Raw genomic sequence first — 25,274 nt, forward strand, 5'->3', positions numbered from 1 at the left:
CATGTTGGGTATAGAGATTACTTAAATGAATAAATACATAAATAAACTTAATTTTTTTTTTAAACCCAAAGGGGTGGCAGAAAGCTATATTGTCCAAAAGGGCATGGCTCCATCCCAGGTGGAGCTGACAGCCAAAGGTCCAAAAATATGCAGATAAGAGTAGTTAGTTACAGAAGTCTCTAGCTTTCATTATTTAGGGTTTTTGTTTGTTTGTTTGTTTGTTTGTTTTTAAATGTAGGCGTCACACCCAGAGTAGAGCCCAATGCAGGGTTTGAACTCATGACCCTCAGATCAGGAGTATGTGGCACAGTCTGGATAATGAAGAGGAAAACTTTTTATGAGAGCAGTTTCCAGGTGACATATCTTTACATGAGGACCAAGAGGCTGGCTTGGACAAGCATCACAGTTTAGGCCTATAGGCAGGAAAGTCTTAACTACTCTTTCAGGGCCATAGACTATATTCCAAATCCTGGCTACCCTCTGGGATCAAGGGGCTTTATGTGGAAGAGTATGAATTTATCACAGTTCGTGGTAATACAGGACAAAATTACATACACACACACACATATATATGCAGGGATATATGTGTATGTCACTAGCAGTGAGATTATAGTCTTTTTTTCTCTAAGAAATAGGATGTTCATGATATTATTGTTATAGCTGATAATTTAAGATGTAATCACCTGTATTTCTGATTAGAATAATTAAAAGAAAAGTGCAGCTTGAAAGTGTACTGAATTAGAATCAGTCACTTGGGTTCAAGCCCCAGATCAATTGCTCCTTTGGTAATTGTGAGTCCCTTAATCACTTTGAATGGCAGTATCTTAGTTCATAAACTAGGGATCATACCTGTACCATAAACATCATAGTGCTAGTAGAGTCGTGAGCTCCAGAGCTTGAGATAGTCTTAAGGACCTCTAGGCAAATCTGGAACAGTATGCCCTGGTAGCCTGTAAACCAAGTTCCAAGGCCACATCCTTTTTGATCAGTGAACTAGATGATGTCAAACAAGATAGTCAATGTGCTCTACAGTCCCCTGAGACCATGAGTGCCACACAGAGGGTTACGAGGTATATCCCCAGCTACTCTGGCCTAAAATTGCTCCTAAGATAGGGGTGTGGGTTCATCTGGACTCTAGCTAGGGCCAAGGCATTTAGAGGGTTAGGGTCTCCTAGCTATATACCAGCTTGAGTAATCATCGGATAAGAAATGTGAACCCCAATGCATACTTTTCAAGCAAACTGTCACTGATGAAAGCCAACTCTCTCGTAACAAAGTAAAAACTACTTGTTTTATAGTGCTTGCTATGTACCAGGCAGTGTGTTAAATGCTTTACATACATTATCTCATTTAAATGTCAATACAACCCATAAAAAGTGGATGCTATTATTATCCCCTTTTTACAGATTAAAAAAACTGAAGCTTAGAGGAGTGAATTTATTTACCTAAGTTTACATAGTTTGTAAATGTTGAGTGTATATTCAAACTCAAGTAGAAGGATTTCAAGCCCACTGTCTTTCTTTCTTTTCTTTTTTTTTTTAAGATTTTATTTATTTGAAAGAGAGAGAGAGAAAGAATGAGTGGGGTGGGGAGGGGCAGAGGGAGAAAGAGAAGCAGACTCTCTGATGACATGGGTCTCCATCCCAGGACCCCGGGATCATGACCTGAGCCCAAGGCAGACGCTTAACTGACTGAGCCTTAGGCGCCCCTGAGCCTGCTTTCTTTGTTATGCTACCTCTCCAGTGTAGATCCACCTCCAGGGAGTGGTGCACTTTATTCATGAAACTCATCATTGGAATCTACAAATGGGAGCAATTAACAGAGAGGCTTAGAGACATAGTCCTGAGGAGTCTGATATACAACTGCTGTAACACATACTAGTTGTGAATTTCAAAGAAGCTCAGCCAGAGCAAGGGGCTCTTCCTCCCAGTAGTTTGTTTAATTTGCTAGGATGTGTTGAGCCAGGGATTGTTATGAGTACAATATATCAGGTGAAACTTTTCAAAATAAAGGACCTTGACTGGCCCCTTTATCTTATCATCTGGACTTACTGCAGACTCAGAGACCAGTCTCTTACTCAGTTCAGGGTTTATGAGATTATTTACCTTATTTTCTTCTGCAGCCTAGGTCACACAGCTCATCAATAGCAGAGCAGAATTTAGACACAGATCTGTTGGACTCCAGAGTGCACATTTAGTTACTATACTATACCATCTCCACCCCCATCTTAGATTACTCTAACATAGTGGCCAAGTATTCCACTCTTCCTGGGACTATCCTAATTCCCATGTTTGATTTCATTATTCCTACAAGCCATTAAAAGATTCCCCTAAGTCCACTATTTTTACATCCAAAGTTTACTTTGAAATGCCCCACCCACCCAGAAGCAGCACTCAAGTCCTATGTGAGATCAGGTGTCCTGATCATGTTTTTAATATGATTACTTCTTTGACATGAGTCTGTACGCCTCAGGCAGGTCCCATCTTCCAAGACTTATGGACTACTGACATAATCTTTTAATGTGTTCATGAAAAGGGCCTCCAGGGGCACCTGGGTGGCTCAGTCAGTTAAGTGTCTGCCTTCGGCTCAGGTCGTGATCTTAGGGGCACGGGATCAAGGCCCACATCAGGCTCTCTGCTCAGCGGGGAGTCTGCTTCTCCCTTTCCCTCTGCCCCTCCCCTTGCTCATGTTCTCTCTCTCTCTCAAATAAATAAATAAATAAAATCTAAAAAAGAAAAAGAAAAAAGCCTCCAGGGCAACGGTTCATTTTAACAGTGGCCTTTTGTAGGCAATAATGCGAAAGACATGTCAAAGGGAGCAGATTACTGTGGCCAAGGTCTGGACTGGGAATCAAGAGACTTGTGTTCTAGTCCTAGCTCTTTCTCTGACTGACTATTTCAACCTGGACAAGTCATTTGAGTACTTTGGACTGTCAAGTGAGAAATTAATGAGTAGTTAGGAAAGTAATAACAGCTGTTTTTCTCCAACTGCTAAAATGTGGCTAGCAAGCTATAGGCAAGATTGTCCAGCCCTGTTTAGAGCCTCCAGGATAACTGATCCACAGCACGGACTCCTCTTCTCAGGCCCTCACAAGGAGCAGTGTTATGGGATGCAATGCCAAGTGCTAGAGTACCTGGCTATAGTAACTTCTGTAGTGAATTTGGGTAAGTTTTTGTTAGGGCTGCATATCTAGAATGTGGCTACCCAAAATGGCCTCTAACCACTTGTGTAGTCTGTTCAAAGACATGTTTGCTAATATGCACAGAGCAGGTGTTGAAGTTACCTATTAAGTGAGTTTTAGACAGCAGGGATTATTTAGTGCTAATACTCTTTAACAAATATCCCAAGACGTCATGAAAGTCGATATTATATTTTTATGCAAAAGGTGGAAGAAGGTGGAACAATATATTAAGTCTGTTCACTGTCTTCTGTCAAGACCTCTTCCCAGTACCCCTCTGTAGGCTGGGAAACAGGTCCACTTCCCTGACCACAGTGACTAGACAGATACTAGGGCACAAGGGTGGGAAGGAGTGCTGAATCTGATAGATCACCAGAGTGTCTCCTTGGATTTGTTGACTACAACTCTGGGGCTGTACAGCTATTAGGGAAACATGACTTGACTGCCTACATCCGAGAGGTTGGTTTGGATGCTGATTAATTTGATGTCAATGAATAAATATTTGTTGAATGAATGATGAGGGATTGTAGCCAGTTCCATAGATATGAAGCTCCTTATCCAGGCAGAGATGCTTGCCACATGGATTGGCATTTACTTTAGCTAACCTACCTCCCAGGATGAGCAATTCTACTACAAGGAACTATTGCACAAACCAATGTGTTACGAAGTGATTTAAAAGGTTTAAGGACGGTGGATTGACTACTACAATGTAATACGATGTAAACTAGCCTTAAATGTTGCAGGTCTGGTGTTCTAATTATCCAATTATGCACAACAAACTACCCAAAACTTAGTGACTTAAAACAACAACTATTTTACTATATTTCTCATGATTTTATGTATCATTGGTTTCACTTAACTTTAGGGAGGGTTTAGCTAGATGAGTTTTCTGTTCTATGTTCATTGATGGAAGTTACTTGGTTGTATTCAGCTGATCAGTGAGCTGGCCTGGAGTGCCCAAGACAGCTGGGTTCACATGTTTGGTGCCCTGGTGGGGGTGGTTGGAAAACTAAGCTCAGCTGAGATTGTTAACTGAAGCACCTGTATGTGACCTCTTCCGTGTGGTAGTCTAAGGGCAGTTGAACTTACTCGGCAGACTCCAGAGGGAGTATTCCAAGAGTCCTGGATGGAAGGTGTGAAGTGCCTTTGACCTAGACTCAGAAGTCCCAGAATGACACTTCTGCAACATATATTGGTCAAGCAAGTCACCAGGTCATCCCAGATTCAAGAAGTGAAAAATCAGACCATTTCTCAGTGGCAGGAGAAGCAAAAAAATTGTGTCTACTTTAATCTGCCATACCTGGTAAGGAAGACTAGGCAGAGAGGGAGGGCTTACAATGGGAATCATCCCTTGAAGGAAGGTGAAGAGAGGTGTTAATGTTAACAGGCCAGAGACCAAATGCAGGGTTGTTTTGAGTTAGAGGAGTCAGAAGGAAGAATGCCCTAAAGTTCTTGCCACCTGCTGATGTGGCTTTCAGATGTTCCAGAAGAGCTGCTTAGGGATGTCAGGTGTTACCGAATAAGTGCTTGTCCATGTATCACAACTTGCATGATGTTTCGAAGTTGGCAGTAGTTAGACTGAACAGAAACACAAGCTGTAAATCTAAAGGTTATTATTCACAAAAGAGAACAAATCCATTGAAACCGGTGGCCTTTATATTCCCCAGGCTTTCACTCCTCTCAGCTTCTTATCAGAGGAGGCCCGGCCTTCCCAGTTCAAAGTCCTATCCCTCCGGAAGTTACTCAAACTCCCTTCCCCACATAACCCTGTAGTTTGTTCCCTAGTGGAATATAGCATGTCTCATAATCCGCCTATTATTTTTGTGACTTCTGCATGTGTCTGTCTCCTTCTTGAGATCGTGAAACCTTGAGGAGAATGCATGTTTTATACATTTTACAGGCTATCATTTGAACTTGGTAGATGCTTAACAGATTAAACAATATTTTAATTGAAGTGTAGTTGACATATAATATTATAGTGAACAGGTGTTTGTCGAATCAAAATGGGGGAGGACAAGAAGTGTGCAATAAAACAGATGAGAAGAGATGAACAATTTTCATAGGTGGTAGGGCCCTTAATAAAGGGGCTTCAAAGGGTTGAGAGGATGGCAGAAAGGAATCAGCCTGGACGCTACAATCTGAAGAAAGGTTGCTTCAACTCAAGAGAGTGGCTAATTTAGAAAAGCAGGACTCAAAGGAACAAATATTGGCAATGTGCATTTACAACTGTCCACTGGAGAGAAAAACTAAATTTGGACTTTGTAAACTTTTTGCCAGTCGAGAGATTTTCTGTTACAAGGCAGAGATAGTTTATCTGGCTATCTCAAAATCCAGCTGAAATATCTCTTAGGGATTGGTCAGTGGCTCTCTAACTGGGACAGACTCAAATTGGGCCCAATAAATATAAAATATGTATATGAAATTCAGGTGTGGCAGGGGCTTTCCTTATTAAACTGCAGTAGGGTAGGAAGTTACTCTCTCTCCATCTGGGGAATCACTCTAGACCAGTGGTTTTCAAAATGTGGTCCCAGGATCAGAGATCAGAATCAACATTACCTGAGCAATACTTGTTAGAAATGCAAATTTTTCGGTCCTATCCTAGATCTACTGAATGAGAAATTTTCAAGGGGTGGGGAGGGTGGTGAGCAGCAACCCCAGTTTTAACCAGGGGTTATTAAACTTCAGTGTATATCAAAATCACCTGGAGAGCCTGTTAAAACACTAGTTGCAAGACCTTGGCCCCAGGATTTGGGTATGGAGACTCCAGGGCCCATTCCACTTGTCAAGATTAGTGCTTCTCAATGTTTAATGTGAGTGGGAATAATCTGGGAATCTTGTTAAATTATAGTTTGTGATTCATAGGTTGGGGGGGAGGCTGAGAGTCTGTGTTTCTAACAAGGTGACGCTGATGATGGTGGTCTACAGCCCATAGTTTCATTAGCAAGACCCTGGCGCAGAGGTTCCCAAACTTGTCTGCACATTAGTATCGATCTAGGGAGCTTCAAAAATTACTGGGGTCCGAGTCCTACTCTGGAGACTGTGATTTAATTGGTCTGGGTTGTGGCCTGGGTTATGGAATTTTTAAAAAAGATTTTATTTATTTATTTATTTGAGAGAGAGAGAGAGAGAGAAGAAAAGACTGTGTGAGTGTGTGTGGGGGAAGGGTAGAGGGAGGGAGAGAGAGCATCTCAAGCAGACTCCCTGCTGAGAGCAGAGCCTGCCACTGGGTTGGATCTCATAACCCTGAGATCATGACCTGAGCCAAAACCAAGAGTTGGAGGCTTAACCAACTGAGCCACCCAGGCGCCCCCGGGTTATGGAATTTTTAAATTATCTCCAGTGGTTCCAGTGTTTAGGCTTTGCCGGCCTTGAATTTCTTTGTTGCTACAGCTAACCAGAAAGTAAACTCTAGACATTCCTAGTAAATCAGGAAGTGGGGGTCCCTGTTGCTATTCTTCGTGCATCATTAGTGTTCTCTGATCTGAGGCTTCAATGCTCATTGGATTAAGTTGGAAGGGCTTGCATATCTTGTTCTTTCACTGGTAAGGCAGATAGTTCCCACAGAGAGCTACAGAGGAGGAGGCCTTGAGGTAGGACAATTATCTAAGGTATCTCCCTTATTCCAAGGGGAGGAAGCCTTGGAGATTTAGGCCTTCAGAAGGAAGTCATATGTGTAATCCACTCTTTTCCTCTCTTATTTCCTTCTCAGTACGTCACCATTGCAGTCTTCTTGCAGGACCTCTTCTTTCCTGTTTCCTGTTTTTTGTTTTGTTTTGTTTTGTTTTCTCTTTTTTTTTTTTTTTAGAGAGAGAGAGAGAGAGAGAGAGAGAGTGCTTGGGCATTAAGGAGGGCGGGGACGGGCAGAGAGAGAATGTTAAGCAGGCTCAATGCCCAGTACAGAGCCCGACCCAGGGCTCCATCTCATGATCCTGAGATCATGACCTGAGTGAAGTTAAGAGTCGGAGGCTTAACCGACTGAGCCACCCAGGCGCCTAATGGGTTTCCTAGATCTGGTGTTCCTTCACCAAACTCTTCTCTTTCCCCTATAGACGGACCTCCAATGAGCAGAAATGCACCTAGGGAGTGGATTCAAAAATTTGTGGAGGCTTTTTTTCTCTCATAATTATTAGAGTTATCTGTAGACATTTAATGGGCAGGATTAATGTCTAGCCAAGATTGCTAGACATTCAGCAAATGTGCAGGGCCCTCCCACATAATAAGGGACATGCCTCCATCACTGACAACTTTGAATGATTTGCCAGTCACTCATGTAGTTGAAAACTCATTGTAATTAGGGATCTGATTTTATTTTAAATATAATCATAAGGCATCTTATATATGGTTTAATATATCCTGAGCTTTCCAGGAATGCCACTACTACAAATATCATGGGATGATCACACCTTGTTTTTTCTAAAATTTGCCAGAAATTGTCATTTTGGAAAATCATGCCACATCAGCACCTCTATTCATGGTATTTGAATCACCATCGTAACGTCCCCATATCATGTTGCATTTGTAGTTGTTACAGTCAAGGTAGTTCTATATAGAGCTGCATGTATCTGAGTACTACATTGTCTTCTTGAATGTTGTGCCCAAATATTTACATATATAAACACATAGTATTTTATTTATTTAAAAAAATTTTTTTTTATTCATTTGAGAGAGAGAGAGAGACAGAACACAAGCAGGGGGAGAGGCAGAGGGAGAGGGAGATGCAGACTCCCCGCTGAGCTGGGAGCCGGAGCCCTGGGCACTGAGAGATCATAACCTGAGCCAAAGGCAGATGCTTAACCTTCTGAGCCACCCAGGCGCCCCCACATAGTGTTTTATAATAAATCATCTTCCTTCTATTCTTTTATATCTCTTTAGATATTTTATAAATTTTTAAATTGTGTGTGTAGGTAAAATACATTTTTTATACATTGTAGTTCATCATTATAAAGGTGGCGTAAAAATATTTGTTATAAGAAAGGCGTGTTGGGACTGATAAGGCAGGTAGCGAGGGAAGCATCTAAGGAAAGAAACTGGAATCTGGCTCAATAATTTGAGAAGATAGGATGCCCCCAAGTCAGAGCTGAAGCTCAGGTGTTTACCTGAGAATGAAGGGTATCTCCCTAAGGAAGGGGATATTTTCCAGAAGACAGATAATCTGTCTTACCCAAGGTAAGCATATTTCTCCTGCAACTATCTGTTTGGCTCTGCTCTTTATGAAATGGTAGTAGCAATACCATCCTAAAGGTCACTTGTCTCTTTTCAGAGCCTGGTCCTACCTTCTGGGAAAAATTCTGCTTAGCCTTTCAGGATGGCTCCATATAGATTCCTTGTAATCCACGGCTCTCTCCCAGGTGGACATTGGCACACTCTCAGTTCCCTCTGCCTTCATTATTCCATATCTACACCTGCTTACAGGCCACTGCCTTTCACCTGGTTACAGACCATTAGACTTTCTCTCACCTTTTATTTCCACTTTCACCAAGTAACTTTAGGAGGAGTTAAAAGTCCAACTATCTTTGACACCAAGAGAAAAGGATCCCAGATAGGTAGAGAACATGCCAAAGTCCTTCCCAAGAAACGGAGTTTGAAGATGCAACAGGAGAAAGGAGGCAGGGGTGGGGGGTGGGGAGGAGGGACTGGAGTGGGGCGGGGACTAAACTCAGGTCCCGGAGAGGCTGCAGCGTCCTCTACGGGTTCTGATCGCGGCCGGCAGTTCAGTTCCCCGCGGCCCGGTGCTCGCTGCCAGCACTGTGGCCGCCGCGCCCGGGCCGCGTCTCCGCCCGCTCCTCCTCGGGCTTCCACTCTTCCCACTGGCGGAGCTGAGACCCCGGCCCCGGCTGCCTGCTACCGAGAACCGTCAGCCAGCGTCTTCAGCCCCGTGGGTTCCGGGGACGGTCCGGGTGCAGGTAGAAGCCCGCGCGGGCCCTGGGTCCGGGGCGCTGGGCTCGGCAGCGGGGAGCCGGCGGGAAGGGCCTAGCGCGGCCACTTCGGACGCTCGGGAGAGTCGGGAGGGCCTAGCGCCGGCAGGGAGCCTCTGCCCGCCGCGTCCTCCCGGCTGCTCGGGACGGGGTGTGGGTGTGAAAGGAAAAGTGGGGGAGCCGGCGGAGACCGTGAGGGAGAGGGAGGGGCGGGGGATGCAAGGACACGGAAGGAGACCCAGTGAGAATGAGTCACTCCTCTGCTCTGTGTGCTTCTTGGAAGGGAGAGTGGCTGCCACTACCGAGGAGTAGGTGGTGTGCGCACTGCTTCTAATAACGGGGTGTGCTGAAGCAGGAGAGAGTATCAGCCAGCTTAAAAGCGGGTGTAAATGTGTTTACCCGGCAAGGTCTCCAAGATATACTAAGTGCAGAATAGTGTCTAAAGTGTGGTCCTCTTTGTGGAATGCAAAGAAAACGGGGGGGGGGGATAAACTTGTAATTGTATATGTATAGAAAAGTGTCTGAAACTGTTCCTTCAGAACTGTTAGCAGTGATTATCTCTGGAGAATGGAACTGGAGATGGGATTTTTGCTTTTCGTTTGTAGTCCAGCTGAATCTCCCTTCACAAACTCCAGGGTGCAAAAAAATATTTAACTGTATTTTTCTGTTAACTTAGTTTTTATTGTAAGACTTTTTAAAAATTTATTTTTTTTAAAGATTTTATTTATTTGTCAGAGAAAGAGAGAAAACAAGCAGGGGGACCAGCAGGCAGAGGGAGAAGCAGACTCCCAGCTGAGCAAGGAGACTGATGGAGGGACTGGATCCCAGGACCCAGGGATCATGACCTGAGCCAAAGGCAGATGCCCAACTGACTGAGCCACTCAGACGTCCCTATCGTAAGACTTTTTGTTTTATTTTGCTTTGATATATCTTGAGTCAGTTCTGAGATTTCCCACTCCTTTCCCTAGGGGCTTATATAGTACAAAGACCCGAGGGAAGTGTATAGGAACAGAGGCCATCATTCTTGTTGTAATTTGTTCACACTGATGCACTAGTGTCTGGTGAGATATCATTGTCTTTTCTAGTTTTGGATTGTCAATCTATTCAAGTCTTCTTGGAAGTGTTCTGCATTCCTGTCCCTCAGCTCTTGTATATTAAGATCTAAGTGATTGACTTAACAATGTACTTATTCCTAAAGTACTTAAACATAAATGGGAGATAAGCACTTGTCCAAATAAGTAAATACATTCCTAATGATATAAATTTAAGCATTTTCTCAGGCAGAGGTTCTTAATTTGCAGTTAATGGGGATTCTAGGAGATCCATGAATGGATTCCCTGAAAATTGTGTGCAAAATGGTATGTACTCATGTTTTTCTGTGAAAAAGTTATACAGCTTTCACCAGATTCTCAAAAGCCTCTAAATCCCACTGACGAGGCATTATAGAGAAAATGGTGAACAAAGTGAAAAGGGTCTCTGTCCTCAGGAACTTACAGTCCGGTGGGGGAAAGACAAACAGACAATTACAATGTAAGAAATGTGTTCTGTGATAGAGGAGGTTTGCTGTTGGTGAGAACATAGAGAGAGCCACGTATATTAGACTAGGGCTGCCTGTCAGCAAAGGCTCCTTAGAGGAACTGACTACTAAACTGAGGCCTGCAGAGTGGCAGGAAAGTAGAATTTGGACTGCTAAAGGGGGGGGCTGGGGAACAAAGTGCTCTTGGTAGAAGGAAGAGTGTTTTATTTTTTTATTTTATTTAATTTTTTTATAATATTTATTTATTTGAAAGAGAGACAGCAAGAGCGAGAGGCGGAACACAAGCAGGGGGAGTGGGAGAGGAAGAAGCAGGCTTCCCTCTAAGCAGGGAGCCTGATGCGGGGCTCGATCCCAGGACCCTGGGACCATGACCTGAGCCGAAGGCAGATGCTTAACGACTGAGACACCCAGGTGCCCAGGAAGAGTGTTTTAGGCATCTGCCTGTGTGAAGATCCTAAGTCAAGAGATACCTTGGCAATTCATAAACTTAAAAGAGTGTGTATGACTGCAGTTTGATGGGAGTAGCAGTAAGAGATGAGGCTGGGAGAGGATCAAAAGTCAGGTTGTGTGTGTGATGCTGGCCATGCGGAGGTGAACCAGACAGAGGAGCTCCCTGACTCTCAGGGAGTTTTATTTTGGTAAGGAGAAACAGGAAACAAGTAGGCAAGTAAGCAAACAAAATAATTTTTTTATCATGGTAAAATAAACAAGGTGATGTAGTAAATGGTGGCTGGGGTATATACCGAGGAGCTGCTTTAGACAGATCTTCATACTGTGTGCCACATGGTTAGGAGGGTTTCAACAAAGGCGGTGGCCGGCAGAATGGAGAGAACTGGATAGATTTGAGAGACATTGAGGGAGTAGAATCAATAGGATTTGGTAGTTTACTGGATGATAATAACAAATAACAATAGCTTCCATTTATTGAACACTTACTAATTACCAGGCACTGTTCTAAATGCTTAATACATTTTTATTTATTCCTATAACAACTCTATGAGGTAGGCATTTATCTCAATTTTGTAGATGAGGAAACTGAGGCACAGAGAGTTTAAGTAACCAGCCCAAGTAAATTCTGGGTCCCATCAGGATTCAAACTCAAGTCTATTTCACTCCATATCCCTGTAAGGAGACTGGGGAAAGGAGAGGGAATAGAGTTGAGGAAGAGTGGGAGAAAGGATACATTTGGGGTCTGGAGTTTTGGGTATCTTTGGGTCTTCCAAGTGGAGATGTCCAGTAGGCAAATGGGTAAATGAAGATGAAGCTCAGATGAGATCTAGGTCAAAGAATAAATTTGTGAGTTGCCAGCACAGAGATGTTATTTGGCGCCTATCCTGGGAAAGTATACAGGATTAGAATAGAATTCTAAGGAGCTTCAGCATTCAAGCGATAGTGGGAAAGAGCCTTCATGAAGAGGGGGTCAGAGATATGAGGGAAACTAAGACAGTGGCACCAAGGCAGCCAAAGAGAAAAGAGAGTTTCAATGAAAGAGTGAGCAACCGTGTCATATTCTGCTTGAGAAATGAGGTTAGATAAGGGCCAAGATGTGCCTGTTCTATAGTAACAAGAATGCCGTTGGTTAACCAAGAGGACAGCCTTGAAAGAGTAGGGAGGACAGAATCCCATTTAGTTGGTTGAACAGTGAGTAGGAGGCAAGGAAGTTGAGGTTGGTGAATATAGACATCTTGATCAAAATATTTGTTTCTCTAGAGCTAAGAATCTAGAGTTCACAAGTGTGACCCCTATACTTAGTAGGAATCACGTTAACAGCCCTAGGAGGCTCCTTTACCCCTTCCTGAGGAGACATGTCCTTTTCGTCTCCAGCACTTTTTTTTTTTTTTTAACTTCTCTGCTCTTCAGCTTCTGCCTTATCTTTTCCCTACTCCTCTCACTTAGAATGCTCCCTGCATTCTCTCTGTATAATATTTTCTTTATACATCCTTAGAATGAACCCACTCCTGGAAAAAGAAATATTGGTTGTTTCCTGTCTGCTGGTTACTGGCATTACCAGGAGGACTATGGGAAAGACATACTCCCAGTGCAGCCAGGAGCTCTTGACCTGTCTTTCTCTCCTTCTAGGCATATACTGGTTGGGGTCCAGCTATGGAGAAACTCCATGGGCATGCGTCTGCCCACCTGGACTTTCTCTCCTTAGAAAACCGGTGCCTGGCCACACTTCCTGACCTGAAGACCATGGAGAAACCACATGGGCATGCGTCTGCCCACCTGGACATTCTCTCCTTAGAAAACCGGTGCCTGGCCACACTTCCTGACCTGAAGACCATGGAGAAACCACATGGGCATGTGTCTGCCCACCCAGACATCCTCTCCTTAGAAAACCGGTGCCTGGCCACACTTCCTGACTTGAAGACCATGGAGAAACCACATGAGCATGTGTCTGCCCACCCAGACATCCTCTCCTTAGAAAACCGGTGCCTGGCCACACTTCCTGACCTGAAGACCATGGAGAAACCACATGAGCATGTGTCTGCCCACCCAGACATCCTCTCCTTAGAAAACCGGTGCCTGGCCACACTTCCTGACCTGAAGACCATGGAGAAACCACATGGGCATGTGTCTGCCCACCCAGACATCCTCTCCTTAGAAAACCGGTGCCTGGCCACACTCTCTGTTCTAAAAAGTACTGTGTCCACCAACCCCTTGCTTCACTGTCTCCAGAGAGCTCACCTGGTGCAAGCTGATCTGCGTAGCCTGAACATCAGCAACTGCCCACTCTCTGAGCCTCCAAACTGGAGGGCCCAGGGCCTCTCTGAGGGGCTAGGCTGTCCCAGCTGCCCCAGGGCCTTGAAATCCGTCTCTGCCACAGAGAGAGCTCCTGAAACAGCTTTGGTAATAGCTCCCGGCACTCATCCTGACTCCACCCATGTCTGTTGGATACTCTAGTCCCGAGCCTTTGGTGCCACAGTTTCCCCTCTGTGCTGCTCTGTGTCTGTATAACTTCTGTCCTCAGAGCTTCTTCCTGAGGTGCCCTTGACTCTTGGGCTGTCTTCTTCAGCGTCATTACTTTTATTGCATATCAGGTTCAGATATTCTGGACAACAGAGCCAAAACAGGCCCTGTCCTTAGAAAGCCTCTGCTCAGGAGCAGGGGCAGCATGATGTTGCAGTAGCAGCCAATCAAGCGCTTTTAAGATCTTATGTCAAGCAGGAGATGCATCTGCTATACCGTGCCCACTTCCCTGTATGTACACATGTAAACGTATGTCTACTTGTACACATCTATACAAACACACTTAGCACACAGGGCAGAATCAGTAGACAAACACACATTCCTTCTGTATGGACTTGGGATTCAGACTGAGGCAAAAGCTATACTGTCTCGGCCAACTATAAGCCGTACAATCTTGGCCAAGACTTAACCTTTTGAAGCTTTGATTTCTTCCCCTTTAAAATGTGGTCAATGAAAATCTATCTCAGAGGGTCATTGTCAGGATTACTAGTGCCATCTTACATTTGTTTAGGGTTTTGCAATTTGCAAAGAGCCATATATATATTATCCGTTTAATCTTCTAATGACACTATTAAGTAGGTAGTAGGAAGTGATGAAGCTGAGACTCAGAAGTTAAGCAGCTCACGGTTGCTGGGGGATTGATCTGGGACTTGGCTCTTTTTCTTCTGAATCCAGAATATCTTAATAGTATCAGAGGTGTGTTGTGAGGGGCCCCAGGCTCCTAGGCTGTGGCATCAGTAAGGAGATGACAGCAGGGGAAGATCCCAAAGCGTCTGAGCAAAGGCTCAGAAGGTTGAGTTGGGTGTGTGTGACAGTGAGGTGTCACTCTGTCAGCCAGGAGAGGTGGATGCTGGCGTGTGAAGGGGGAGGGAGGAGGAGTTTCGGTGCTGGAAGATAGATGTAGACTTCCTGTGCCTGGGGTCTGCCTTCAGATCTGTCTATGTGATTAATAACTGCCACTGTCCTCAGGGTCATTGTTCCTCTTCAGAAGAGAAAATGCCGGAAGAGAAGGAATGGGTAGAGGTTCAAATGCCTTTTTATAATCTAAGCTTGGGAGAGGAGGAAAAGGTAGAGGAGCCTGTCCTGAAGCTCACCGCCGGGGACTCTGAATCTCATCCTGGGCCCACTGACCAGGCCCTTAAGGACAAGAAGGTAAAAGTTCCAGAGTTGGGGAGAGGTTGATGATGGTGGAGAGAAGGGTGTGAGGTGGTGTGGAGGGGTGGTGACTGAAGGCTGAACCAGATCCCCTCCACAGATGGAAGGGGAAGGAGGGGGCATCACCCAGCTCTTATTTCTCACTCCCTAATCACCTTTTCTAACCTTGCAGTTGGGCAAACATCTTTCTGAATGTGGGGTCATTTCTCTCTGCTCTTGATTTCGTAAATCGGCCTGAGTGGGTGCCTTGAGTTGGTCCTCATTACCTCTTTCATCCTTTCTCCCCTCTCTTTCCTGATTCTCAGATGGTTCTCATAAGCTTGCTGTGCTCCACTCTGACATCAAAGGTAAACACAGAAGATGCAGCTGACCTGACCTCGGGTATTCTCTTTGAAGTCTGTAGTGAACTTGCCCCCTTGGAGCCTGAGTTCATCCTTAAGGTACTGTGGTGTGAAGGAGGGGATGGATGGGAATGGGAAGCTGGGAGGTAGGAACTGTGGCCATGCTGTGGGAGGAGGATGGTGGCCAGCTTGGTGGGAAGGGAGTAGCATCTCTGGGTGAGTCTGAGGGCTGGTCCCTGGGGTTCTCTGAGGAGCAGGGGAAGATGAGATTGGGAAAGAATATACTAGGGCTCATTTGTTTAGTAAGTACACAGGCTAAGTACACAAAGCTAGGCCTTGAGGGTCATTTCAACAGATATAATGAAACTTGGATCTGGCTTTTAAGGAGCTTATGATATTGTTAGGGAAGCAGAACACTCCCAAGTATCACATAAATGCAAATGGAGTAGTAGGTAGTGAATGTTTCAGAAGCAGAGAAATGGTGGGGGAGTGTTCTCTATGAAGCTTTGGAAGATGGCAGGTTTAATCAGCAGTTTGAACCCTGGGTAGTTTTCAATAGACCTTGATGGTGGGAAGCCTACTATGTACCTGGTTGACTTGGGAGGTAATCAGTAGACTCAGAAGAAGCCATGATGCAAAGTTGGATAAGGGCTAGATTATGGGGGATGTAGCATGCCAAGCCAGGAGGCTTGCGCTTTCTATTTTATAGACAATGTGAAGGGGTCAGGGAAGGTTTTATGCAGGCGGATTAGGCGAGCAAGTTAGTTTAGGACATGATGCTATGGAACAAGTGGCTGAGATGCCAACTCTCCCCACCCTGTGCCCTAGGCATCTCTGTACGCCAGGCAGCAGCTGAACATCCGGACTGTGGCCAACAAAGTGTTGGCCATTGCTGCCTTCTTGCCACTCTGCCGCCCCCACCTGCGACGCTATTTCTGTGCCGTTGTCCAGCTGCCTTCTGATTGGATCCAGGTAGCCCAGTTCTACCAGGTATGGCACTCCGTTCCCTGAGCTTTGGCTCTTACTGGTTGCCTCTCCTTTGCTCATTGCATCCCCGTGGAAAATTCTCATCTAGTTTCGCTTCCCCTCCGCTGTCTTCAGCTTTGCTTCCCAGACAGGACAGCTTCTCCCCGGATCAGGTTGGGTTGCCCAGTAGGGAGAAGACAACTGAGAAGAGCTGCACCACAGTTGGAGAAAAAGTGGTCTTATTCTGGACCTCGTGTTTACGATGTAGGAGATGAGAATCGAAGTCTGCCAACTGGCCCAGGATCATGGAAATGATCACTTTAGAGCTGGGGCTGGAAACCACCTCCTTCTTCTCTGCTCTCATTTAACCCCGTGAAGTAGTCTGACCTTGTTTTAGAGGGTTGGTTTGTGTCTCACTCCTGATGGTCTTTCCTCCCTCTCTGGTAGAACCTAGCTGGAGGAGAGGAGGACAAGCTGGTGCCCTTGCCTGCCTGCCTGCGTGCTGCTATGACTGACAAATTTGCCCAGTTTGATGAGTACCAGCTGGCTAAGTACAACCCTTGGAAGCACCGGGCCAAGAGACGCCCCCGCCCGCCTCCCCGCCCTCCAGTCAGTCCCTGCTCAACCTGGTCATTCATAGGCCAGGCCCCTTCTCTCTGGAAAGGCGGGGTCGGGGGGGGCGGTCAAAGGAACATGCTGACCCTGGGGGATTGCACACTAAGCATCTTACATGTTCCTTCCACCAGAAATAAGGGAGTCAGAGAAAGGCAGAGGAGCCGAGTAGAGCTCAGGAGGCAGCGAGGGCAGGGCCTGCCTCTTTCTTGGCTGGCTTCCTTTTTGGTAGAGATGGGCTTTTGGAAAAATTGGAGTGGCTCTCTCCAAGGATGAGTTCCTTTTCCCATTTTGAAATTGCTTCTCCTGTCCCTACAGAAGACAGGGCGCCCATTTTCTGAGACACAAAAATATTTGCCAAGGTACCTTAGGCCTCTTAAAGATGAACAGAAGAAGGTGAGTGCCTTGTTCTGGGGTTCCATATGTGCATGTAAAACCTTTTCTGAGCTGATATTTAGACATGGAGTTCCATTTGGTTTAGAAATACTAATGGTTGGGGTGCCTGGGTGGCTCAGTCGGTTAAGCGGCTGCCTTTGGCTCAGGTCATGATCCCAGGGTCCTGGGATGGAGCCCCGCATCGGGCTCCCTGCTCGCAGGAAGCCTGCTTCTCCCTCTCCCACTCCCCTGCTTGTGTTCCCTCTCTGGCTGTCTCTCTCTCTGTCAAATAAATAAAATCTTAAAAAAAAATACTGATGGTGTGGTACGCACATGCCAATTTCCTACCTGGCGAGTTTTCAGTTGTGATTGTAGGGTCAGGTTTGAGAGCACTGGGAAAGGCTCCTTTTATATCCCATTTTGCTCCCCTTGGTATTTACTGACAGACGGCATGTCCAGCTGGATAAGTGAGTTAAAAATGTATGAAATAGGAGCACATGGGTGGCTCAGTTGGTTAAGCATCTGACTCTTGATTTTGGCTCAGGTCATGATCTTGGGGTCATGGGATCGAGCCCCGTGTGTTGGGCTCCTCACATAACAGGGAGTCTTCTTTCTTTTTTTTTTTTAATATTTTATTTATTTATTTGACAGAGAGACAGCGAGAGAGGGAACATAAGCAGGGGGAGTGGGAGAGGGAGAAGCAGGCTTCCTGTCGAGCAGAGAGCCCGATGTGGGGTTCGATCCCAGGATCCTGGGATCATGACCTGAGCCGAAGACAGACGCTTAACGACTGAGCCACCCAGGTGCCCCAGCAGGGAGTCTTCTTGAGGTTCTCTCTCCTCCCTCTGCTTCCTGCCCACCCCTGCACATACACACACTCTGTCTCTCAAATAAATAAATAAATAATGAAATATCTACCTTCCATAGGAGGTTTTAAAACCGCACCAAACCTTTTGCATTAATGACAAATAAGGCACTGCACTTTGTGGTTAAGAACATAGAATCAGGATTTAGACCTGGGTTTGAATCCCTCCACCAGCACCACTTGCTGGCTATGCAACCTTAGCCAAATGACTTACCCTGTCTTACCTGAGTTTCCTCAGATATAAAATGGGGATAATAGCAGCACCTCATTGGGTACTTCGTTGGGTTTTTGCGAGGATTAAATCAGTTATTGAATTTAAAGTATTTTTTTTAAGATTTTATTTTTGTTAGAGAGAGAGACAGAGAGAGAGAGCACGAGTTGGGAGCAGAGGGAGAGGGAGAAGCAGATTCCTGCTGAGCAGGAAGCCCGATGCGGCACTTGATCCCAGGACCCTGGGATCATGACCTGAGCCACCCAGGCACCCTGAATTTAAGGTATTTCTAACAATACCTGGCACTTAATAAGTGTTAGCTATCACCAACATCCTTATTATTGAAATAGATTATTAGGAAAATAATATGGTGGTATTACAAGAGAACACATTCTCAATTGGTCAACTGATCTTTTCTCTTCATCCTAATAATATATCCCAAACTTAGCTCTTCTACCATAGAAGATTCTACCATAGAAGATACCATAGAAAGCCAACTTCTTTCAGTTTTTTCACTCCTCACAGCTTGTATTGTGTTGATACTTCCATTTACCTCCTCCTCCAAGTCTCAGTGATTTAAATAAAAGCTGCTTTTCCTTTCCCTCCCTCTAAGAGCAAGGTGTTCTCTGTTCATTCCATCCGCATCTTGTTTTTCATAAGCCAATTACCCCATGTTAACTATGAATAGTTCAATCTTGAAACATGAAACACAGTGACCCCAAAGAGCTACTATGGTATGCTCGCTGCAGGAGCGCTTGTTGCTGGAGACTTTTGCCCCCTATTCCTACTCTGCCCACATCTATTTTGGGGGAATAAATTACTTCATAGGTATAGGAGGTCTGCGGTTCTGATTTCTGAAGCAAGTGACTATGGTTGTAGATTAAATGACCACTGTGGGACTTGGGGGATATTTCCACAGTTTGAGGAGACCTACAAGGCAGTGCCAGAGAAAAAGAAGCAGCCAAGTTTCACTCTCAAGAAGCTAGTACGGCGACTGCACATCCGGGAGCCTGCTCAGCACGTCCAAGCCCTGCTGGGCTACAGGTGAGAAGACACACCCCGTACACCCCTTCCACCGGGGTGACCCCATGGCTTTTCAGCCTCCACGGCCCTGGCGCCTGTAGTTCTGACCCCAGCAACATTAGGGGCAAACACTGGCTTTGACCGACCTTTCCTTTTCTGAGTTATTTTCAGCTGGCTTTGAAATGATAAGCTTTTCCTCTTCTGTCCCAGGTACCCCTCCAACCTACAAATGTTTTCTCGAAGTCGCCTCCCTGGGCCATGGGATTCTAGCAGAGCTGGGAAGCGGATGAAGCTTCCTCAGCCAGAGACCTGGGAGCGGGAGCTGAGCCTGCGGGGGAACAAAGCTTCTGTCTGGGAGGATCTCATTGGTAGAGTAACTTTGACCACATATTCCCTCCCTCTCTTCCCCGTTCACACCTCTACATGTTGGACCCTGACTTAATTTCCATGGCATGATACAGTTATTCTCTTGCCTGGTGGTTGCCTCACTGAAAGTGATTGGATTTGTGAGGTTTGCCGTTGACCACGCCCAAGCGGACCAGTGGTGCCCGCTTTGAGTGGCACTGGCATCATAGGGAGATCATTATTCCCGATGTGGGTAGGTGATGCACAAGTCTTGATGAACGGACGAAAGTGGTACCTTCTCTCTGATTTCACCTGTATCATACTGGCTAAGTCATCCAATCAAGGGAGGACTGGCATATTGGAATCTCCACAGGAACCCGTAGTTAGGACATGGACATTTTAGGTAATTTGCCCATACTGATAAAGAGAAAAAAAAATTAAATCGGGAGGCCTAAGTTATTTCAGTCTTCTGTTTGTCTCTTTTTGTTGTTGTTGTTAATTTATTTTTAACTCTACAAGGCTCTTTTCTGTTCTGTCTTTTTTTATGTCCTCTTACATCTTTAAAAATTTCAAGTCTAGTTCTATCTGTTGAAAAACGTCTTGCTGTAGAGTTTGTGACTGCTTGAGTTTTGGAGACTTCATATTTTGGAGCTTCAGAAGCCCCGTTTTTTTTTTTTTTTTAATCTCTTTCTCTGCAAACTGCCACGTGCAGATTGTGCTCAGGGCAGCCTGAATTCTCAGCTGCTCATCGGTCACTGCCCTCACTCTGTGGTTGTCGCTGGGGGTGTAGGCATCAGAATCACATGGGAATTAAAACACACACATGCACACACCCATGCGGGACAGCCTCTTCCCGAACATTTGATGCCTTGGGTGGAACAGGATAAAGTAGCAGGGATGGCAGCCAGGATGTATAGCTGATCCTGGTATGTGTCATCTCTACTTCCTCCCTCTGCCCTTGAAAATTAAAACTGTGTCATTTATCTAAGCTGAGTTTTTTTTTAACTTCAATAGAGCTTTTATTTTATTTTTTTTCATTTGCATGTAGTTTAATATTAATGGAATCATAAATGTTCTAGGCAGTAAAGATTTCTTTTTTTTTATTATGTTCAGTTAGCCACTGTATAGTACATAATTAGTTCTTGATGCAGTGTTCAACGATTCATTAGTTAAGTGTAGGCTGAGTCTAATGCCCGTAGTCTAATCCACTGGTCTCCAGAGTTTTTTGATCATATATTGCAAAAAAAGTTTTGGAATTCATCAGAAATGTATATATATAATTTAAAGGCTTTTATATATGTACTAAAGAATTATGTACTTTAGGAAATACATAAAATATAATTATATAAATATAGATCTGAAAGTATGTATAAGTAAAATATAAAAAATATAAATATATGAATAAAATATAAGACAAAATGTAGTTAGATATACAGACCCCTCTTTGGAGACCACAGGGCTCATTAATAACTCATTAACAGTTTTTTTTTATTTTTTAAATTTATTAATTGCCAGAGAGAGACAGCGAGAGAGGGAACACAAACAGGGGGAGTGGGAGAGGGAGAAGCAGGCTTCCAGTGGAGCAGGGAGCCCGATGCGGGGCTCGATCCCAGGATCCTGGGATCATGACCTGAGCCGAAGGCAGACGCTTAACGACTGAGCCACCCAGGCGCCCCTTATTAACAGTTTTTTTTGAATGAAATCAGTGAACTCAGTCTGAAGGATAAATGTTCAATTTATTTATATGATATTGGACTTAATTTCTTATCTAAATGATCTAGAACACCTCTCATACGTAGCAACAGTTGAGAACAATTTATGAGCTGACAAAGGATGTAATAGTTTATGAGTTGTCACCCATCATTTACATGGTGTACACAACCTAATTGTTCTATACAGTTTGTGAACAGAATTATGACTTGAGAACCGCAGGACTTCCAGAAGGCTGGAAGCTTCTAGCTGTAATTCAAATGAGACTTACATCACCTTAAAAAAAGGCACCACCATTCTCTTGACAAAAGCTGCTGCTAATGCCTGGGGTTGGGGCTGGGGACTGATAGGCCATGTCTCTACAGTGGTCCGAATGCACCTCTGGGGGTACCCAGGAAAAATATCACACCTCCTAGTTATGGTTTCCCTCGTCTAAAAGAAAGGATTTCCTCAATATTTAACCATATAGATCGCACCCCTATGGTCACTTAGTCCGTGTATCGTATGGTACACGGCACATATGAGAGTTCAGGTTTGTGGAGGAAGAGTAGGGGTTCCACAGTACGAGGGCGTCCATAGAGCCCCTCACTCTTTTTTGGTTTCTGCATAATGACTTACCAAACTTATCCTTGAATTATAAGTGGATTTAGAATTATTATTCACTCTTAACTAAACTAACCATCTAAAATGGACATAGGCCTTAAAGACATTATTATTAAACTATGATTTGAAGATGATACTAACATCACAGAACAAATGGACAATATGAAAGTGATGGGGTGAAATTCTGCTTTAGCACAAGTCTTTTTCGTTTCAATGAAAAATAATGACTATTTAATCAGATCTCACAAGAAGTTTGCCAGAAAACTTAAAAATTACCAGGAAGATTATTTGAAATATGAATTTACATACACTGTTATTAAAGGTGAACCTAACCTTAGGTTATGTTGTGCCTCGAAATATTAACCCGATGATTACACTTCACATATACAAGTTATAAATAAATACACATACACTAGGAAATTTCACGTTTCACCATCTAAAATGTTTGGAAATCATTACTCTATATTAGAGAACTTTTTTTTAAAGATTTTATTTATTTATTTGAGAGAGAGAATGAGAGAGAGCACATGAGAGGAGGGAGGGTCAGAGGGAGAAGCAGACTCCCTGCTGAGCAGGGAGCCCGATGCGGGACTTGATCCTGGGACTCCAGGATCATGACCTGAGCCGAAGGCAGTCACTTAACCAACTGAGCCACCCAGGTGCCCTAGAGAACATATTTTGCCAGTTGAACCCAATCTCGTGGCTGGACCAGCAGACAAAATAGTAATAGGAGTTGTTTATTCAATAAACAGCCATCTCGTAAACAATGTTCTATAAATCTTGCTCCACACTTTAGACCAATCCTGTTTTTTATCTTTCCAGACCTCTAAAACATTTTGAGTAGGGTAGATCATATGTTAATACCTCACTCCCTCCATCCTGAATTTTCTGTGTGGCCTCTGAACTTCTTGCTCTGGTCTGACCTCTCTCACTCATCCTTTGTCTGCTTTCCTCACCCTGTGCCTGACCTTCCACAGACCACGGGAAGCTTCCCTTCATGGCCATGCTTCGGAATCTGTGCAACCTCCTGTGGGTTGGGATCAGTGCCCGCCACCACGAGCTTGTACTCCAGAGACTCCAGCATGAGGTATGTATGAGGGGCAGGGGGACTGGAGGTGGGTGCGGAGATGCTGCTGCGTCTTCCTCGTGGCTGGGGAAGGTCATGGCCACGAGCTGTTTTCCATGTGGGCTGTAAACAGGTATGGAGATATGGACAGGGGGGAGACAGATCTGGGGAGATAAGCCCCAGAGATTCAAGTATAAGAACTTCCTTTGGATCACTGATTTACCAAGAAGAGGCACTTTTGTGATGTAACTGACTTCAGAGGGCGTCTGATATAAAAGAAACCAGTCTCCTTCCATTACTTGCTCTCCCTTCTTTCCCTCTTCTCATATTCTCACCTGACAGCTTTCTTTTTTCTTTCTTCTTCTCCACCTTTCTCTGTATCTCTTCTCTAATATCCATTTTATCCTTCCTCACTTTCCCACAAATCTAATAGAGTGGTTATCTCGTATTCTCGGTCCCCGAAGGCCCCTGAGTAGCCCCGCCCCCATACTCTCTGATATGTTGCTCATGACCCCACCCTTGCTTTCCAGAATTCGGTGATCCACAGTCGGCAGTTTCCATTCAGATTCCTTAATGCCCATGATTCCATCAATAACTTTGAGGCCCGACTCAAAAGTAAAGGTATTATCATCTATCTTCCGAATCCTGTTTATCTCTTGAGTCTGAGAGTAGATGAACTAGGAGCATTGGTATTTTTCAGCCTCTTGCCTTCCAGTCTCAGGGTGTGGGGTGGGCAGAAGTCAGACAATTGCTAGCTCAAGGGTCAGGGCTTAGGACAGGTATTGGTGGGAGAACATAAGGAGGGAACAGAACCTGATAGACATTGACTCACTTACTTACCTGTTGCCACACAGCATTGCCACTGCCTTCCAATACAAAGCTGATACGTTTGATAATGACTAGAAACGCAAAAAAGGACAAGAATTGGACATATCGGAGGTATCCTTACAAACCAAGTCGTCGGCAACTTCGGACAACAATGATGATACCGGTGATATATGAACAGCTCAAGTGGGAAAAGCTGAAAATACAAAAGGCCAGGTGTGTGCATGTGTGTGTGCGTGTGTGTGTGCGCGCGTGTGCGTGTGCATGCTGTCCTATCTGGGAACAAAGGGTGGGCAAGAAGAGGTGTCCTTACAGGGCTTGGGAGTCATCTGGGAACCCCGACTTTTATTCTGTGAAGACATGCTTGCCCCAGTGGCTCACTGTCTTTGTATAGCAAACCTCGCCTTTAACATTGTCCTATGGAGAAATCATGAGAAAAAAACTATATTTGGGCCTCCAGTTTATTATCTGGGATTGTTTTATTGGTTTCTGTGGGTTCTGTGAATCTGTGCAGCATTCTCCTTTCTCTTAGTGTAGGCTGGTGTTCTCTGCTCCTGCTATGGTTCTGAGTCTCTTTCTTCTCCATGATATCTGTTCTTTTTGTTTCTCTCTCTCCGTGTCTTTATTTTCTGACCCATTTGCTTTCTTTCTTTCTTTTTTTTTTGTTTATACATATAAAGATAGTTATGACCGAGCAGGCTCAAAGTCAGACATAAAACCTGTTCTGTAAGGTTGATGAAGTCAGCACTCTGTCCTTTAGATGCTTCAACAGGATCTTCATTCCAGACAAATGCAGGGCTCATCTAACCTACTAATGAATCCGTGGCTGAACCCAGGGCCACTTAAAAGTCAGGCCTGGGGTCCAGTCCAAACAACATGCCTTCTCTGGCCAGTTCAGCAGCCACTAGCCACACTTGGCTATTTGGAACTGAGATGTGCCAGATTTTCAGGACAGTATGAAAAAGGATGTGAAATATCTCCTCTGTAACTTTTGTATTAATTACATGTTAAAATGAAAATAGCTTGATATGTTAAATCAAATGTCATATTAAGTTAAATTCTCCTGTTTATTTTTACTTTTTTCCTCTGGCTACTAAAAACTTTTATTAGTTACATGTGTGATTTTAATTTTGTTTCATTAATTGTAACTTAATTCTATTGGATAGCACTGGCAGAGAATACTGAATTTTCTAGGTTAAAAACATTATTATGAAAAAATTTTAAACATGCACACAAATAATGAGAATAGTATAATGGACTCCCATAAAACTGTTAGCCACATTCAGTGATTATCTAGATTTTATCACAGTTCTTTTAGTGGTCCCTTTCTTCTTTTTTCTGGGAAGGTGTTTTTAAGAACAAATGCCGAATAATATGATACATTTTATTTCATCCCTTCTTATTTCACACGTGTCTCTTAATACATTTTATTATGTAGTTAGAATGTCATTAATATACCTAGTAATTATACTAATAATTGCTTGGTATTATCCTTTATTATCTAGTCCATATTCAAATTTCCCAATCATCTCAAAAGTATGATTTCACAACTTTATTCAAATCAGAATCCAAATAAG

The 25,274-nt window shown here is 44.2% G+C and overlaps 1 protein-coding gene across 4 annotated transcripts in view; it reads left to right on the forward strand.

The window, feature by feature from the left end:
- Positions 1 to 9,930: 9,930 nt before the first annotated feature.
- Positions 9,931 to 25,274, forward strand: part of TEP1 (telomerase associated protein 1) — a 36,961-nt gene continuing 21,617 nt past the window's right edge. For 2 of the 4 annotated variants that reach the window (XR_003515754.2, XM_027570722.2), the window contains exons 1-12: positions 9,931 to 9,989; positions 12,710 to 13,480; positions 14,570 to 14,752; positions 15,061 to 15,195; positions 15,925 to 16,086; positions 16,510 to 16,671; positions 16,993 to 17,070; positions 19,045 to 19,169; positions 19,359 to 19,516; positions 22,784 to 22,893; positions 23,403 to 23,493; positions 23,727 to 23,913. Coding sequence is in view for 3 of the 4 variants with exons in the window: in XM_027570722.2 (XP_027426523.2) it covers positions 12,734 to 13,480; positions 14,570 to 14,752; positions 15,061 to 15,195; positions 15,925 to 16,086; positions 16,510 to 16,671; positions 16,993 to 17,070; positions 19,045 to 19,169; positions 19,359 to 19,516; positions 22,784 to 22,893; positions 23,403 to 23,493; positions 23,727 to 23,913 (2,138 nt within the window). In the remaining variant the exon portion in view is untranslated. Of the gene's footprint in view, positions 9,990 to 12,709; positions 13,481 to 13,502; positions 13,832 to 14,569; positions 14,753 to 15,060; positions 15,196 to 15,924; positions 16,087 to 16,509; positions 16,672 to 16,992; positions 17,071 to 18,355; positions 18,409 to 19,044; positions 19,170 to 19,358; positions 19,517 to 22,783; positions 22,894 to 23,402; positions 23,494 to 23,726; positions 23,914 to 25,274 lie in introns of those variants that run through there. The other 2 variants (XM_027570725.2, XM_027570726.2) reach the window with 2 other exon arrangements.

Source organism: Zalophus californianus, chromosome 6 (genome assembly GCF_009762305.2).
Source record: "Zalophus californianus isolate mZalCal1 chromosome 6, mZalCal1.pri.v2, whole genome shotgun sequence".
Classification (NCBI taxonomy): Eukaryota; Metazoa; Chordata; class Mammalia; order Carnivora; family Otariidae; genus Zalophus; species Zalophus californianus.